Here is a 17,851-nt window from a genome sequence, read left to right on the forward strand (position 1 = left end):
TCCAGGGATCCATATGGGACCCAACACTGTTCAACATTTTCATAAATTACCTGGATGATGGAATTGAAAGCACCCTCACAAGTTTTCTGATGGCACCAAAACTGATGGTGAGGTGAACACATCAGAGTCCCCACCACTGAAGAAAGTTGCAGACAGACTGTAGAGAGCCCAATGGAAGACTGTGAAGATAATCAAAGGGCTGGAGAACCTGCCCCATGAGGAAAAGCTGAAGGTGTTAGTCCCTGAAGAAGAGAAGGCTCAGGGGGGACCTCATCACAGTATTCCAGTACTTAAAGGGTAGCTACAAAGAGGATGGAGGTTCTCTCTTCACAAGGAGTGATATAGAGAGGAAACGGGGCAGTGGGGGGTACAAGTTGGAATGGGAGAGGTTTCATCTTGACATAAGGAAGACTTTTTTTTACAGCAAGAACAAACACTCGGTGAAACAACCTCCCCAGGGATGTGGCAGAGTCATCATCACTGGAAGTTTTAAGGATATGACTGGACAGGGTGCTAGATAATAACATTTCAGCTCCCTTTCCCATGAATGATTGGACTAGATGATCTTTCAAGGTCACTTCAAACTCGAGCTGTTTTATGATTCTATTACTTAAATTCCCTCAGTCTTGATTATCTCCTCCTACTCTGTGTAACAGTTACATCTTTGGAGCACCAGCTATATTGCATGAGTAATTGTAAACTAGTCACTATTAGTACAGAACTGTTTATTTTTTTAAACACTAGATCCTACTCCTATCCCTATGTAAGGTTTCCAAACTGAAAAAAATAAAGGAATCTAAATGTATGAAGAATATTATAAAACTGTAGTTGTAGCAAAACAGAATTCAAAATCATCTTATTGTGACACTGTTAAGGTATTAAATATAATTTAAACCAGGATCTGTCAGAACTGTGATACATTTTTCATCTTAATTTAAAAAAAAAAAAAAACAAAACAAATAGAAAACATTTGGGATTTGCAGAATTTGTCTCCAGTTTTCACTCTACTTTCCAGGGGAAGTTTTATCTGAGAGACATAAAACTAATTCATAACAAACACGATTCCCCTTCCCCCCCCCCCCAAAAAAAAAAAAACCCAAAAGATAAGTTAAGCTCTATTTGTTTCATTTTCAAAACACCATCTGTCATGTAGGTGCATGTGGCAAGCAGTTCAGCATGTTTGCTATTGAAAGTATAGGTAATGGTACACATAGTTCCTGTTAAGAGAACCTTTGAGAACATTACTGAAATTTCCACTAATTTATGCAGCTAAATAAATTCCCTAAGCTGGAATAGAGTCAGAGGCTCATTAATACTTTTCAGAAGTTCTTTTTTTTGCTTGTTTGTTTTATTTTCTCACGCTATATCACACATCCATAGGGCTGGTCTACCACACAGGAAAGAAAAACCTTTCACTTATAGTAGTTTTTATCCCTACTTCTCTAATATCCAAAAAAAAAAAAAGAAAAATCAACAAAAATCAACAAAACACCCCACCACCATCCACATCCATATCTGAAAGAGGAATTATTTCTTAATTCTATTCTGGTTTTGTTGTATTTCTTCTAAAAGCAAGGTGTTAATTTATTTTTCTCATGACTACTAGTAGATTACTTCCCTTTTGTTATTTTTCTCTTAAGATACTTGTGAAGAAAAGAATTCCAAAATCTTTATTATGCATTAAGGACATGCTTATATCTCTGTAGTTTTAATGACCAATTCTGCTGTTTGTTTTTCAATACTTCCATTTTAAACTCTTATTTTAAGTGATTTGTGACAAATAAAGACAGTCTTTCCCCTTATTAACATACTGAAATGAATTTTTGAAGTGCCATTCAGTAGCCTTTGATGGTTTTCTTTGTGTAATATGTGTTTCCATCTATAAATAGGTGCACATATACATATATTAAAAAAACAGTGAGTTTGGGGTTTTGGAGGGTTGTTTTCATTGTGACAGGCTTTCAAAGCTGTCAGATTACCACTGATTCTTTGGTAGTTTTCAGAAAAAAAATAAATACTGCACATGTAGAGTTTTCATAGAATCATAGAATCATAGAATCATAGAATGGTTAGGGTTGGAAGGGACCTTCAAAGGTCATCTAGTCCAACCCCCCTGCAAGGAGCAGGGACATCCCTGACTAGATCAGGTTGCTCAGAGCCTCATCCAGCCTGGCCTTGAGTGTTTCCAGGGATGGGGCCTCCACCACCTTTCTGGGCAACCTGTTCCAGTGTTCTATAACTCGCATCGTAAAAAATTTTTTCCTAATTTCCAATCTAAATCTACCCCCCTCTATTTTAAAACCATTACCTCTTGTCCTATTGCAACAGGCCCTACTAAAAAGCCTATCCCCATCTTTCTTGTAGGCCCCCTTAAGGTACTGGAAGACCGCTATCAGGTCTCCCCGGAGCCTCCTCTTCTCCAGGCTGAACAGCCCCAACTCTCTCAGCCTGTCCTCATAAGAGAGGTGCTCCAGCCCTTTTATCATCTTTGTTGCCCTCCTCTGGACCTTCTCCAACTGGTCCATGTCCTTCTTGTGTTGGGGGCTCCAGAACTGGACACAGTACTCCAGGTGGGGTCTCATCAGGGCAGAGTAGAGGGGGAGAATCACCTCCCTCGACCTGCTGGCCACGCTCCTCTTAATGCAGCCCAGGATGCGGTTGGCCTTCTGGGCCGCAAGGGTGCATTGCCTGCTCATGTTAAGCTTCTCATCCACCAGCACTCCCAAGTCCTTCTCCTCAGGGCTGCTCTCAATCCATTCCCCGCCCAGCCTGTATTTGTGCCTGGGATTGCCATGACCCACGTGCAGGACCTTGCACTTGGCCTGGTTGAACTTCATGAGGTTGGCATGGGCCCACCTCTCCAGCCTGTCAAGGTCCCTCTGGATGGCATCCCTCCCTTCCAGCGTGTCGACGGCACCACACAACTTGGTGTCGTCGGCAAAGTTGCTGAGGGTGCACTCTATCCCACTGTCCATGTCGCCAACAAAGATGTTTTCAGAGAAACTGCTTTTTTTTTTTTTTCTGAATGAGACATAGTTATTGTGCAATGGCATCAAAGATCAACCCTATTTCTTCATTTTATCTCACAGCTGTATCCCTAAAACCTTTTTCCACTCACTTGCTTGCATTATATATATATATATCACCTACCATCCCATTGATGTCAGTTTTGTCACACTGGTATAAACAAGGAGTAACATACAAATTCACTACTGCAAAAATTAGTCATAAAGAGACAGAATTTAAAATCTGTTCTAATTTGAGAAATACATGGTACCAACCCCAATTGAATCATTATGGAATAAGGAACAATTTAGTTGTGAAATTTGGTATAGTGAAACTGAATAAAATGATAAAACTGATTGTTGGAATATCTAGCTTTTATTTAATATAACCATAATGTGTGACACTTTCTTTTGCAATGAGATAGCTAGATTATTCCTTCTCAATGCAATCCATATACAAAACTTCTCAGGAGCTAAGCTCTGCAGGGGCAGTATTTTCATTGGGGACTGAATGCAAATACTGCAAACTGAGTATCATACTGAGAGAGCTTTCTGTAAATATGAACAAAATCTGCCAGAAAAAAAAAAAAAACAACTATGTCAGAACACTGAAAACAGTTGCAAAAAGCTAAGGAAGTAGAAAGAAAAGGACTACTGAGAAAAAAACTAAGAGTACTGCTGGGAAAATTGTGACAGTCCGCTCACTTCTCCCCCTAATCTGACCACTTTTCCTGTAACCTTGCTCAAGTGATAAACATCAGTGATAGATGTATCCAGTCATGATGGCTGCATCCAGCTGAGACAGAAAAGAACACCGTAGCCAAGGGGTGGTGATGCACTCCCCCAGCCACAGTGCTGGTCAATGTCCAACTCAAGCCACATTTGTCAGAAACTACCATCTACAGTCAGTGTGTAAATATGACTATCAGTCAATTATCTTACTTCGTAAATAGTGAGCAGCCCAAGAGTCCTTGGAGCTCTCCTGCATGGCAGCAGGCTGCACACAGGGATCTTCCCTTGAGCAGGGACGCCTCTTAAGGTTACTCCTTGAGGTTTAGAGGATCCTTATTGTGAGAGATAATCAGTAAGAGAATTCGGAATAAGACCACTGGAACTTTGAAATCTTAGCTAGGTGATACAAAGGTTTGGTTGTGCATATATAATCCTTTAGACATAAACTGTTGGTCAAGCCTGGGAATAGGACTGGATCCAGCCGCACCTAGACTCCACTCTGAGAAGGAGTTTAGAAAGCAATGGAGTCCTTTCTGAATCTCATGACTCATCGGGAGGGTCTCCCTGACAGTTTTGTCTGACCCTTTCATCTACACAGTTGCTGTGGTTTTGTTTAGAGAGGGGGCCCTAAGGTGGTAGCTTCTGTAAGAAGCTGCTAGAAGTCGCTCCCCTTTGCTCAGTGGACTCGGCTGGGCCTAGGGTGGATCTGCTGCTGGCCAAGGCCAAATCAATTGGTAGCAGAATGTTCTGTGATAACGCCTCTGCAATAACATATTTAAGAAGGGGAAAACAGAAAAAAAAAAGAGAAGATGTGAAGAAGCTGAGTGGGGGCAGAGTCGCAGAGGGGGAAGTGCGAGCCTCATGGGCCTTGCAGGCCTCACCCTCTGGCCTCCCACCGGGCAGCCGACTGGGCCCAACAAGGCCCGGCCGAGGTGCAAGAAGTGGAGAGATGAGATGGATAATGTGAAGATTCTGAGAGGTGTCTGCCAGCCTGTTATGAAGAACTTGTCTTGTGAGAGGAAGGACTGCAGACACCAAGGTCAGTTCAGAAGGAGGGGGAGGAGTAATGCGGCTCCTGGCCAAGATTCCCCTGCAGCCTGTGGTGATGACCATGGTGGAGCAGGTTGTCCCCCTGCAGTCCATGGAGGTCCACGGAGGGGCAGAGATCCACTTGGCGCCCGTGAAGGACCCCACATCAGGGGAGGTGGATGCCTGAAGCTGTGGCCCGTGGAGGGCCCGCTGGGGCAGCCGTTCTGGAGAGACTGCACTCCATGGAAGAGATGACCCATGCCAGAGCAGTTTCACGAAGGACTGTGGCGTAGGGGTGGGACCCCACAACGGAGCAGGGGAGGAATGTGAGGAGTTCTTCCCCTGACCATGAAGCAGCAGTCTAAAACAAAGTGTGATGAACTGACTGCAACCCCCATTCCCTCTTCCCCCCTGTGCCACTCGGGGGGAAGGTAGTAGAGATAATGTTAGGCTTGGGAAAAGGGAGGGGTGGAGGGAGGTTATCTTGTTCTCTGTCTCATTATCCTGCTGTTTGTAGTAATAAATGAATAGTTTTCCCCAAGTCGAGTCTGTTTTGCTTGTAACGGTGACTTTAAGGATTTCTCCCTGTCCTTATCTCAAACCTCAAGCTGTTTTTCTTATATTATTTCTCCCTATTCTCTCGGAGGGTGGGGGCAGCGAGAGAGAGAGTGCGTAGTCTGGTCCCAATCTGGAGTGAACTACGACAGCAATAAACAATCCAGTGCACCTTGCCATTGAATCCTGTTAAATCAGTGTCACATTTACATTTTACTATCAAACTTCATTAACTCCCTGTTTCATATCAATAAAGTATATTACTGCTTCTGTCTTATGAGTGAAGTGCATCATTCCATCCATGACAAAAACAAAGTTTCAAATACAGAGCAACAATGTTGTCTCTTGGGTTTTTTTTTTTTATTTTTCTTGTTTGCAAGGAAATCTATTTTGCAAATAGATGAGAAAGAATTTAAGAAATACTGATCCTATTATCGATTCACACTCCTGTTTAAACACCCAACAATTCATTCAGTATTTACTTGTTATGGATAAAAAACTTAATAGTACTGTTAGAATCTAATGGAATATCACTTTTTAATCCTCAAAGTAATGTTCTGATTCTTAGACCAATTACAAAGAAATAAAAACTGTTGTAGTCACCTTGGAAGGCCATTGAAAATATAAATGAAAATCAATCATATAAGATTTGTGAGAAATATGGGACTGAGAAGTGGTTTAAGCAGTAAGACTGATATTGTACTTCTGATCTATGTCTATCAGAATGAATGACTTAAAGAAAAAAATACATATATACTCTTGCATGGTACATTGACAAATACAAACACATCACAAACAGAACATTTACTGCACTGCATTAAGAACTGGGTTATGGGTAGAAGAAAAGTTGAAATAAAATTAGTAAATGTTAAACAAAATCTCCATTTAACTATTTGCAACAATTTAATTATCATAATTATTATTACTAGGGGAAAAAAAATACTAACATCCTTGTGGCAAATAGTTGACTTCACACTAGTTAGGATTCTAGTCTATTTTAGACTAGGCTATTCTAGTCTGTTTTCAGGATAGCCTTGTTCATTGTCAACATCTCTATTATAGTGCTGTATCGTAAGTGTATTTCCATCTTTTCTATGATGTGGATATAAAAGATCTATACAACAGTACTCTGAATCCAGTTGAGGTCCTTAGGTCTTAATGTAACTCATAATTTCCTGAATCAAAAGATTTGTAAAGGTAATGAGTGAATCCTACAAAGAAAGAGATTAAATGTGAAGGTTTTACTGAGTAGCAGATTTGAGAGGGAGAAATAAGCACTATAATATTCTCAGTTTTCAGTCTAGCAAAGCTTGGGAAGAATAACTAGATAAAATATTATTAAGAAACAAAATTAGTCAAAAAGTAGGAATGGAGGATATTAATAACATGTGAGGACCAAATAAATTATCTTGAAATGAAATCCAACTATAGCAATGGAAAATGAGCATAATAACAGTCTCAGAGCCTTAGAAACCTCAGCTGCAAATGACGTTTCTTTTCTGCATGTTACTCTCCAAGATGCAAAAGTGGGAATAAATGAATACAGAATCTACAACATTAAATAAAGGTGACTTATAAGAAAGATGAGGAGAAACTTTTAGCAGAGCCTGTTCCAATAGGACAAAGGGTAATGGTTTTAAAATAGAAGAAGGTAGATTTAGACTGGGCGTAATGAAGACATTTTTTACAATGAGGGTGGTGGAACACTGGAACATGTTGCCCAGAGAGATGGTAGATGCCCCATCCCTGGAAACATTCAGGTCCAAGTTGGATGAGGCTCTGAGCAACCTGATCTGGTTGAAGATGTCCCTGCTCCTTGCAGGGGAGTTGGATTTTAAAGGTCCCTTCCAATCCAAACTGTTCTATGATTCTAAATGGCAAAACATGCCTATGCTTATTTTAGCTGTCAGTAACATTAAACACGATCATAGTAATGAAAGAAATCTGCATATCAATATATTATTGAAAAAAGATATTTAGGTTATTATTCAACAATGTTAATTAACCTGTCAAGAAGATGTCATCTCTAGAAGGAAGAACTATTTGCTGGAATTTCTTTCTTCTCTAAAGTGCTTGCATTTCTTACAAGATATATTTTTTTTGCATCCTCCTGTTCACAAACCACATCTTCTGTAGAAAATCTTAGTATTGAAACAACACTGATACAGCCTTGGACAAAACAGGGTTTTGTCTGCTTGTTTCAGAAGATCTTCACCTTGCCAGCTGTTCAAGCTATACTAAAATTGTCCAGGATGAACAGTAATGTTCTTTTAAGCCTTTAAAAACCCATGGCCCTGAGAAGGAACGGCTCTGCTGAATTCCTTGAAACGGCTGAATAATTCTTTAAAGATGAAACATACAACATATATTTCATTTGAAAGTCTAGTTGTTATTATTATGCTGTAGTATGGAAGAACAAAGAAAAGCATATCGCTAACTCTAGATACATTAATTCAGTATCATTGGAGATACAGATTCCCTTTTAGTTGAAATACCATGAATTTAAATAAAATATATTTAAAAATAGTGAAGATGCTGTTCATTGCTTGTATGTTTTTTCTAAAAGTTTTAAGGATTAAAATACTGGCAGAAAGGCTACACTTCAGAGAACACATAGCCATAGAAACCTTTTAGTGACTGAAAATTGATTGGAAAAATATAAATAATACGGTTCCTTCATCCTTACCTGACAGAATTTTAAAAGGTACAGTTATTCCTGAATATGCACAAATAAAGGAATTGAGAGATAATTTTCCAGCTCTACTTCTCTTACCTTGTTCTTTCAAATATATAAATTGCATATAATGTATGTATAATGTATATATTTCAGTTCCTGATTTACTTGGTCCACAATATATACAAATTTAATATATTTTCATACCTTCTAACTTGATTATCTAACCTCCCCATTGGTGCTTTCATTCACTAATATACACACATCTTATCAACTGGCCTTATGAAAAAAAAAAAATTTAATCCCTTATCATGTTATTTTTCAGTTATGAATTGATTGGAGGTGCTAAATGGCAGATCTCTACCTGTCTCACACACATCTCTATAGCACTGATTGATTCATGCACTGCATATTCTTCACTGTCAGCTTACACAGTTGGTGTGCTCCAGTCAGTACGTCTGCTCCACAACAGAATACTTCAGGACGTCTGTTGTTTTGTTTTGTTTTGTTTATTTTTTCATTTTGAACATTGTTTCTTCTTACCAGATATGGAGTGAGAAGAAAACTGATACACAACTCAGTTTCCCACTACATTCAGTAAGGCCCAAACCAAGAACAATGCATTAATATGATTACTCACACAGTACTACATTGTTATTTAGGTATTCTGCAAAAAAAAAATGTAAGGTTTGGAAACAAGAGCAGTTGTGTTAAATGCTCTAATTCTCTTTGCCATTTACTGTCCCCTAAGATTCAATTGCCATAAAGTACTATAACTCTCCTTGTAATAAAACAAGCAGAAATGGAAAAAGACAACAAAGGACTGTGAAAACTATCAACATATTCTGATATTATTATGGCTGTCAAGAAAATATTGCACTGTCCACAATGTTATGGAATTTTATTTGTGTTGCAATACAACTTGGATTTAGTTAATATTTTTTTGTGTGTGATTTACACCTTACCTATGTTGTAATTCTCCTCTATATCTAATTAAATTCAACACTAACTAGTTTTAGGTTCTGTTGCAGATAATGATATTCTTATTTATTCCACCTTTCATAAATTTTTCAAATTACACTTAATTGGAATGAAAATTAAGTTGTCTAACACAATGAAACAAAACAATTTCAGTAGAGCTTTTGAAATAATAACTTGTATTTTTAAACAAAATACCTGGAAAAAGTATATTATTTTATCCTGTAGGATTTCATTAATGTCATCTAAGTGTACTCTTAATGGCATCTTCAGCACTTAAAATAGAAATACACTGGTAGCCACCTGAGTCCAAGCATAACTACATTTTTCAGTAGGTCAGAGTGGAAAGGCTCTAAGATAAATGTTTAAAATAAAATTTTATGGCTGTAAAGGGAAAAGCTTTAGAAGTAGAAGGTTGCATTTATTTTTTTTTCTTACTATTTTTCAGTGAATGAAAGCAACACTAGAATTTATTCATAAGTTGCACAAAAGTGTGTTTCTCAGATCATTACAATACATGCTTTGCAGACCTTCCTGCTGTATTAGATCTTTTCTCCCACATTCTACCATTTATTTAATTTTCTCAACTTCCTCCACCTTCCAAAAATATTTTTTTTTCTCAATCTTCTTAAACAAATTTCTGACTTCTGATTTGTCTTTAACTGAATCCATCCCTCTATCTTAACTCTCAAACTACTTGTTAAAGAAACAGGAATTAAATGGAGTCAGCCTGAGTCTTTCCAGAAAGCTCATTCCTGCGCAGTGACGTAGGACAGCAGGCAGTGTTGCTGCAAAAGCAATTATAGCAGCCATTACTCTCCCCCTTTTATAAATTTGCTCTGTCAATAGCTTTTCTTTTTTTATTAACAAACGATAAATATGCTATATGTCATGTCTACTAAATTCTGTTTCTCTAAGTACGACTTTTATTCATATTCTCTTCAAAAATTTGCCATCATTAAAGCTTTGAAGACAAATGTTTGAAGACTTACTGTAGTTCTATGAGTCTGATAGAAAAGGTAACATTTAGATTACTGTTTTCTCTTCTAGTCATATAATTGTTTTAACATATGATTGGGACTGGCACGGTTTAACATCTTTGTCGGTGACATGGACAGTAGGATAAAGTGCACCCTAAGCAAGTTTGCCAATGATTCCAAGCTGTGTGGCGCAGTCAACATGCTGGAGGGAAGGGGTGACATCCAGAGGGACCTTGACAGACTGGAGAGGTGGGCCTGTAGAAATCTCATGACGTTCAACCAGACCAAGTCTAAGGTCCTGCACATGGGTCAGGGCAAACCCAAACACAAATAGCGACTAGGGGATGAAGGGATTGAGAGTAGCCCTGAGGAGAAAGACTTGGAGATGCAGCTCTATGAGAAGCTCCGCATGAGCCAGAAATGTGTGCTTGCAGCTCAGAAAGCCAAGTGCATCCTGGGCTGCATCAAAAGAAGCATGGCCAGCAGGCTGAGGAAGGTGATTCTCCTCCTCTACTCCCCTCTCACAAGATCCCACCTGGAGTGCTGTGTTCAGCCCTAGAGTCCCCAACATAACAAGGACGTGGACCCGTTGGAGCGAGTCCAAAGGAGGGCCACAAAGATGATCCAAGGGCTGAAGAACCTCTCCTATGAGAACAGGCTGAGTGAGTTGGGGCTGTTCAGCCTAGAGAAGACTTCAGGGAGATCTTATTGCAGCCTTTCAATATGCAAAGGGAGTTTATAAGAAAGATGTGCAGAAACTTTTTAGCAGGACCTGTTTGTTGTGATAGGACAAAGAGCAGTGGTTCTAAACGGAAAGGGGGTGGATTTAGATTAGCCATAAAAAGAAATTTTTTACAATGAGAGTGGTGAAACACTTAACAGGTTGCCTGGAGAGGTGGTAGATGCCCCATCCCCAGAAAGATTCAAGGTTCAGGTTGGACAGGGCTCATAGCAACCTGATCTAGTATTTTCCCAAGGTGCTATTAAAAAAAATAGCAGAAAATTTGGCTGGTTTTAGATTAGTATTTCTCTGATGAAAATTTTTACGTTTCTCCAAACTTCAATAGCTGTAGCAAAGAGTCAGAACATTTTGATTACACACATACTATGGTGCCTCAAAACTTTTAGATTTAAAACAATCTGTCTTACCATTTCTGACAACTTAAAACAAAAAGAAAATAAACATGAAGATCTTTTATTTTTGTCCCCCTCTGCTAAATGGTTTTCATTGTAAAAGTGAAAGATAAACAAAGTCTGTGTTTCCCTCAGCTATATGTCACGAAACATTCCAGCTTCAGACTTGTAGGCTGATAAGCAACACTTTTGCTCATTCCTAAGTAATTCAAATTAAGCTTAAGTGAAGATTTGCACCAAATAATGCTATATCACAGAAGGAAAATTATTTGGGATGGAGAGTATTCTAAAAAGGTAAAAGGCACAAAGAGATACTGCAACAAACCCCTATATTTAATGTATAAAGTAGTTCAGATTCTTCTGAAAGTCTCTGGTTTTGGATATTATTTTATATTCTTATGCCCCCACAAACAACAAGGTACAATACAACTTTTATATTGCATTCTAAAATCAAAATACTATCATAGCCTTGATTTCAACTGAAATTTAAATGTTAATTGCATGTAGAGCTAAAATAATTGTCTCTACAGTTAAACACAATAACCCAGATCAAGGTACACATGAAAATAATTAATTAAAATAAGCCCTGAAATTGTTTCAGTGAGATCAGATATTCATCTTATGAAAAAAAACGATGCAGGGACTGGTGTCTTGAAAATCTTAAATAAGTGTAGTTAAGCATTACTTAAACATCTATAACTAAGGGGCTTCAAAAGCTGAAGTGCTCCTGTCAAAGTTTCTACAAATTTTTTTTTTTTCTCCCCTGTATCTTTTGCAAGTGTACAGATTAAATCTATAACATAACCACTGAGTTCAGGTCTACTATGTAGATATTTTACTGTATTAAAGCTGACACATGTGGAATCAATCAGTCTTACTGTTTATGCATAAGTTTGCTTTAGAGACATATGCAGCAATCCAGTGACACAGGTTTTGCATGTGGAGAAGATATTGAAAAAGGGATTCAATCTGTGGAAAGGTAACCATAGTCATAATTTGACAAGAAAGATAACTCAGTCACACACATTTTCAAAATGCAGAACTTTTTTCAATGTCTAACAGGAAGAGACAATCTAATTTGCTTTTATTACTTTTGTCTGCTAGAAAGAAAGAAAATAGGTAAGTCATGACAGTGGTATCCATACCTAAACATCTGGTCTCAATTCCGCTCCATAGTCCAGAAGATAGACATTCCCTCACAGCAGAGCCAACTAGCATGTATCCTGAGTCACAAGTAAATATAGCTGTAGATCCATATGTAATTTGAGTTCCAATCTTATTCCCATTTGGAGGCGTAGGAAGTTCTCCACAAGAAATAACTTTATGGTAAAACCAAAACAGAACAGAAATGTACAGTTGAGTAACATACAATAATACTTATCAACCAGTCAAACAGACAAAGAAATTTCACAGTTTGAAGGATTTTGCTCTGTAGAAAAAAAAAATAGATTAAAAAGTCTGCATACTAAGACTATTACTTCCCCAGAAATAATGCTTAAGAAAGAAGGGGGAGGAGATATCAATTAAAATTGTCTCAGTAAAGTTAAAAAAAAAATCCACCATTCAGAACATTATTAATTGCTATTTATTTACCTTAGTTTTATCAATGACTTTTCTTTAATATTGGAATATCACAATTATTGCCATTTTAAATAATATATTTATGTTTCTTTGGAAAGATATCATATTTATCTCCTAGTTCATAATGAAATGCTCGCCCTAGCATTCACATAATATGTTGTTATAATGCATGAATGAAGTGCATGTAATTCCTTGCTATTAATTTACAATTCAAAGGATCTTTTCTTTCAAAATCATCATTTTTCTTTAATAATTTTATTTTAGGAATTCATAAAAAGAACTTTACTTGTAGTAAACAAAACGGTGGATAATCAAGGGGTGAAAGTACCTAGTGTACTTTATGCTAAAACAAAATTAAGTGGTAGTGTTACAAACAAAACTTCCCAAAACATAGTGAAAAAGTTTGTCTTTTAAAGGAAAAAGGGTTACAAATAGATAGATAGCATGTAAAGTATCTATGCAGACAGAGAGAGATATAGATACTGACTTATACACAATACTTTTAATATTAGCAGAGGTGAAATATTGCAATTAACTTTTAAAAATCCTCTAAATTATAAATGAAATTTCTAGTAGGTTATAAAGAACTCAAAGTTAATTTCCAATATAATTAATCTGTCTTTGGAATTGCATTTCTCAGACTCTTTTTTATTAGTTTTAAATATATTATTAATAAATTCTAAATGCATTCTAAACCACAGTTATCTGGCTTGAGTACACATTTTTTATTGTATGTGGTTTTATACACACACATGCAGATACACACAGTTTACTCACATGCACCAAAATCAGTCATATCTCATTCTCTCAGAGCGTATGTCACATGGTGTTTCACAAGGAGCAAGAATTTCGGAACTTCAAGGTATACCCAAAACCCCACAATTTTAAAAAATAGATGTCTAAATTTAAATAAATAAAGAAATCTGCTTTTCACAGGGGTGGGGGAGAGGAGCATAACTGTAGCCACACATCTATCTTCTTTAAAGTATTTGAATATTAATTACTTTTTATTTTTTAAAAGTAGGTATTGTAGATTATCAGGATACTGGCTAACAGTAGGAATGATGTGGACTTGCACACTATATGGTAACCAGTTGAAAAGAGAGATTATGTTATTTATCAAGTGTGCAGACAGGATAAAAACTTTTTTTTTGCATTTTTCTAGACTATGTGGCATTCCTGACCTAGAAAAAAAATATAGGAAAATGTTCTCTTTTATTTATTTGTACCTTTATAAATTTAGGATCCTTTAAAATCCAGAAGTGTGCTTACAGATATTTCCTTTTCACTAAACCTAATGGATTGCACTTGTAAACAATAGCCTTTAGGATACCCAGGAATTACATCCAGGAAACATTTTTCTAATTAACTGATTCCGATACTGAATTAGTTAATTTCTGATTCAGCCAAATAAAACATTTTTTTTCTAAAGTCTGTACAGCAGATGCAGATACAACATGTACTCACTTTGGCAGTAAGGCCGCTCATTTCTCCAACTCCAGGTGCCATTAGCAAGACACTCAATAGATGCTGGTCCCAAACCATAATACCCTGGATCACAGCTGAAAACTACTTTTGTTTTATATTCATAATGTGAACCATTCACTATTCTCCATCTTCCATGTTCCAGTGTAAAAGAATTGATGCTTGGACATGTAACAACTTCCAGAATAACAAAAACACATAGTTATTTTTGGCTTAATACAGACAAATTAGAAAAATTTGCACCATTATTAATTCAGAAATATATTTGAAACACAGCAACATAATATTTGAAGAGTAAGGCTGTATTTGAAATTGCCTGTCATTAGCAAGTACAAGTCCTCTCATTTAATTAGTAATGATTAATGGCACAGATAGAGTAGTAAATACATATGCAGAGCTATGGAATTTATGTAGATAGAATCTATACCATGGCTGAATTCACTGTAGATTGATAGTCCTGGAATTCCTGTGACACTTTACATCAGATGTCAGAATCTTAACCACAATAGGACCTATATTTCAATATAGGAATTATTTTTCTACCGAGGTAAATTCTATGAGATCTAAAAGACTTATTTGGAGAGGCTGCACATTGGTGACAGATAAAATAATATCCATATACAAAATGGTTTCTCAGCAGCTACACATTTTTCTCATGTCTTAATTTTATGTGTTCTTCCTCTAAAAACCAAACAAAAAAACATTCTAAACTCTAATCTAATAGAAAAAGGTTAATAAGCATAACACTTTTTTTTTCCATGATCAAAAGGCACAGAGGAAAATCTTTGCTGGATACTACTTTTTTTTCTTTTCATTTGGATGGGTTCTTTAGATAGTGGAACGACATGAGGGAATGCAATTTACAAGAATAAGAAAAAGGAAAAAAAAAGGAAAAAGAGAAAATCCTTGAATCTTATTCTAGGGTCTGTTTTCTTTCCTTTCCAAAATTAATTGCATGAGCTAATCCATCTTAATGTGCATCAGACAGTCTGACATTTCTGTATCACTTGGGTTTTCATAGCCCATTTATAACTTTGATGGTATCCACTTCTCTTTGGGACTGAACATGCATTTTCTCTTCAGTGATGTTCCCCCAAGTTTAGATGGTGTAGGATTATAATGATGGTCTGAATATAAATAAGCAGCAGTTTCAAACAAGTATCCCAGAGTACCAGAGACTTTGCAATTCTGGATAGTAAATAGGTTTTGTTAACATCATATGAACTGTATAGCTCTCAATAAAGAGATGGCTTTTGCATAAACCTCTGCAATCATTAATTTTAATTTAGCTGCAAATTAACTATCAGTCTGAATGTATTCTATAATATCTAGTGCATTTCTTCTGCTGTCACAGAATGTTTCAAAATATATCTCATATATATATATTTCAAATATGTATTTAATAATTACTTAATACCAGTAATTATTCAAAGAATAAAGTAACCTGAAGTTGAAAGCTTAACTAATGTGAAGATTTGTGCTTTGGGTTAATAAAGAAAATGTACAGCCAGGTTCTTACTGGAGAGATTTTATGTGTTTCTTACCTACACAACGAGGTGTTTTATTGTGATTGCTCCAGGTACCATCCGGCTGGCATACTGCAGTAGTAAGTTCCTTGGCTGATAGTCTATATCCATCATTGCAAAAATAAGTAACACGGGTACCAACTAAGTAATCTGTAGTTAATATACCACCATTTAATGGAGCTTTAGGAATTCCACAAGATATTGCTGAGTAAAGAGAAAGACATAGTTATTTTATATCTCCTTCAGTATAAGCTTCTGCTCATCTCAAAGGGTTTATGCATTGTAACATCAACAGTCTTTGACTGTTGACTTTTTAACCCATTAATGTGTCTTTTAAGCCTACAAAAAAAAATTCCCTTAACAATTTAGGGAATTAGATCTCAGAAAATCTTTGTCATTTGATGGAGGAGGTTAAAAATAAGAATAATGGATCATAACTCTGCAGCTATCCATTCAAAATGCAGAAGATAATAAAAGAAGAGGTAACAGATAATATTTGAAAAAATAATATGATCAGCACTGTTGAATGAGTAAAGCACTAGTCTGAGGCATTAGGAATCTAGTTTGTACTTCAGGTTTCTTCCATCAGATGTACTGGGTGACATCTGGCAAAGCACTAAAACTAACTTTCAGCATTCTATTTTTCCTCCTGTAAAGCAGAAAGAAAATGCTCTTTCGAAAATATTGAAAATTAGCAAATGAAAATGCAAGCTGCTTTTTTGTTGTTGTTTTTAGTTGCTCAGCAGAAAGAAAGTATCAAGAAAATATCTGGCTCTAAATAATGCTCTGTCTGTTTTGGGAATAGAATAAAAACTAAATCTTTTCCACGATACATTTAATGCAAGTTATATTAAAAGAAAAACAAACAAACAAACAAACAAAAAAAAACAAACAAAAAAAAAAAGAAAAAGGACTTAGTCTCTTAAGTACTTTATTTTGAAGTGGAATCTTGAACCCTAAGAGACCATCTATCCTGCCTACATAGAGATATGAAAACCTAAGCCTCACAGGCTATGTATAAATACTTGGAAAAAAAGTAATTTATTTTTGCTGATATTCTGAGCTGATCTGACAGAAGACAGATCTGCTGCATAAGCAATATAACAACAGAGTGGCACTGTACCAAAGCTAATAATCACAGCTGAGAAACAGGTAAAGCAATAATGCTATCACAACTTGTAGAATAGAAGTGATACGATCAATGTTAAAACACATTTGAATTGCCATAAAAATAAACTGCATATGACATGTCTTTGTTGGTGACATGTGGTGTGGTCAACACACTGGAGGGAAGGGATGCCATCCAGAGGGACCTTGACAGGCTGGAGAAGTGGGCCCCTGCAAACCTCCTGACGTCCAATAAGGCCAAGTGCAAGGTCCTGCACATGGATTGGGGCAATCCCAAGCACAAATACAGGCTGGAGGATGAAGGGATTGAGATCAGCCCTGAGGAGAACTTTGGGGTACTGGTGGATGAAAAGCTCCACATGAGCCAACAACGTACACTTGCAGCTCAGAAAGCCAACCGCATTGTGGGCTGCATCAATAGGAGTGCAGCCAGCAGGTCCAGGGAGGTGATTCTGTCCCTCTATTCCACTCTTGTGAGACCCTACCTGGAGGATTGCATCCAGCTCTGGAGCCCCCAACATAAGAAGGACATAGACTTGAAGTGAGTCCAGAGGAGGGCCACAAAGATACCTAAATAAAGGGGGCTTATAAGAGAGATGGGGAGAAACATTTTAGCAGGGCCTGTTGTGATAGGATGAGGGATTATTGTTGTAAACGGAAAGAGGGTGGATTTAGATTAGACATAAGGAAGAAATTTTTTACAGTGAGGTTGGTGAAACGCTGGAACAGGTTGCCCAGAGAGATGGTAGATGCCCCATCCCTGGAAACATTCATGGCCAGGTTGGACGGGGCTCTGAGCAACCTGATCTAGTTGGAGATATTGCTGCTCCTTGCAAGGGGGTTGGACTACCACCAGCTATTCTATGATTTTATGTAAATTTTTTTAAAAGGGACACACTGTATTGAAAAGATCACAGAAAACTATTATTAATTTGCTCATGATCTCATCTGGGCAAGCATAAAAATATGTATCTTATGGCTATCTCAATATCTACTGGCAACTAGAGACAATCATGCATTCAGAAGAGGAAATTAAGAAAACAG

General features: G+C 37.0%; 1 protein-coding gene across 4 annotated transcripts in view; it reads right to left on the bottom strand.

The window, feature by feature from the left end:
* The window catches only part of CSMD3 (CUB and Sushi multiple domains 3), a 743,929-nt gene that overhangs the window by 71,101 nt on the left and 654,977 nt on the right, over positions 1 to 17,851 (bottom strand). For 3 of the 4 annotated variants that reach the window (XM_086741185.1, XM_086741183.1, XM_086741182.1), the window contains 3 exons: positions 15,698 to 15,883; positions 14,136 to 14,330; positions 12,233 to 12,406 (listed from right to left, as the gene is read on the bottom strand). In XM_086741185.1, the coding sequence (XP_086597311.1) occupies positions 12,233 to 12,406; positions 14,136 to 14,330; positions 15,698 to 15,883 (555 nt within the window). The remainder of the gene's footprint in view (positions 1 to 12,232; positions 12,407 to 14,135; positions 14,331 to 15,697; positions 15,884 to 17,851) is intronic. The other variant, XM_086741184.1, reaches the window with a different exon arrangement.

This window comes from Chlamydotis macqueenii, chromosome 2 (genome assembly GCF_036417535.1).
Source record: "Chlamydotis macqueenii isolate bChlMac1 chromosome 2, bChlMac1.mat, whole genome shotgun sequence".
NCBI classification, from domain to species: domain Eukaryota; kingdom Metazoa; phylum Chordata; class Aves; order Otidiformes; family Otididae; genus Chlamydotis; species Chlamydotis macqueenii.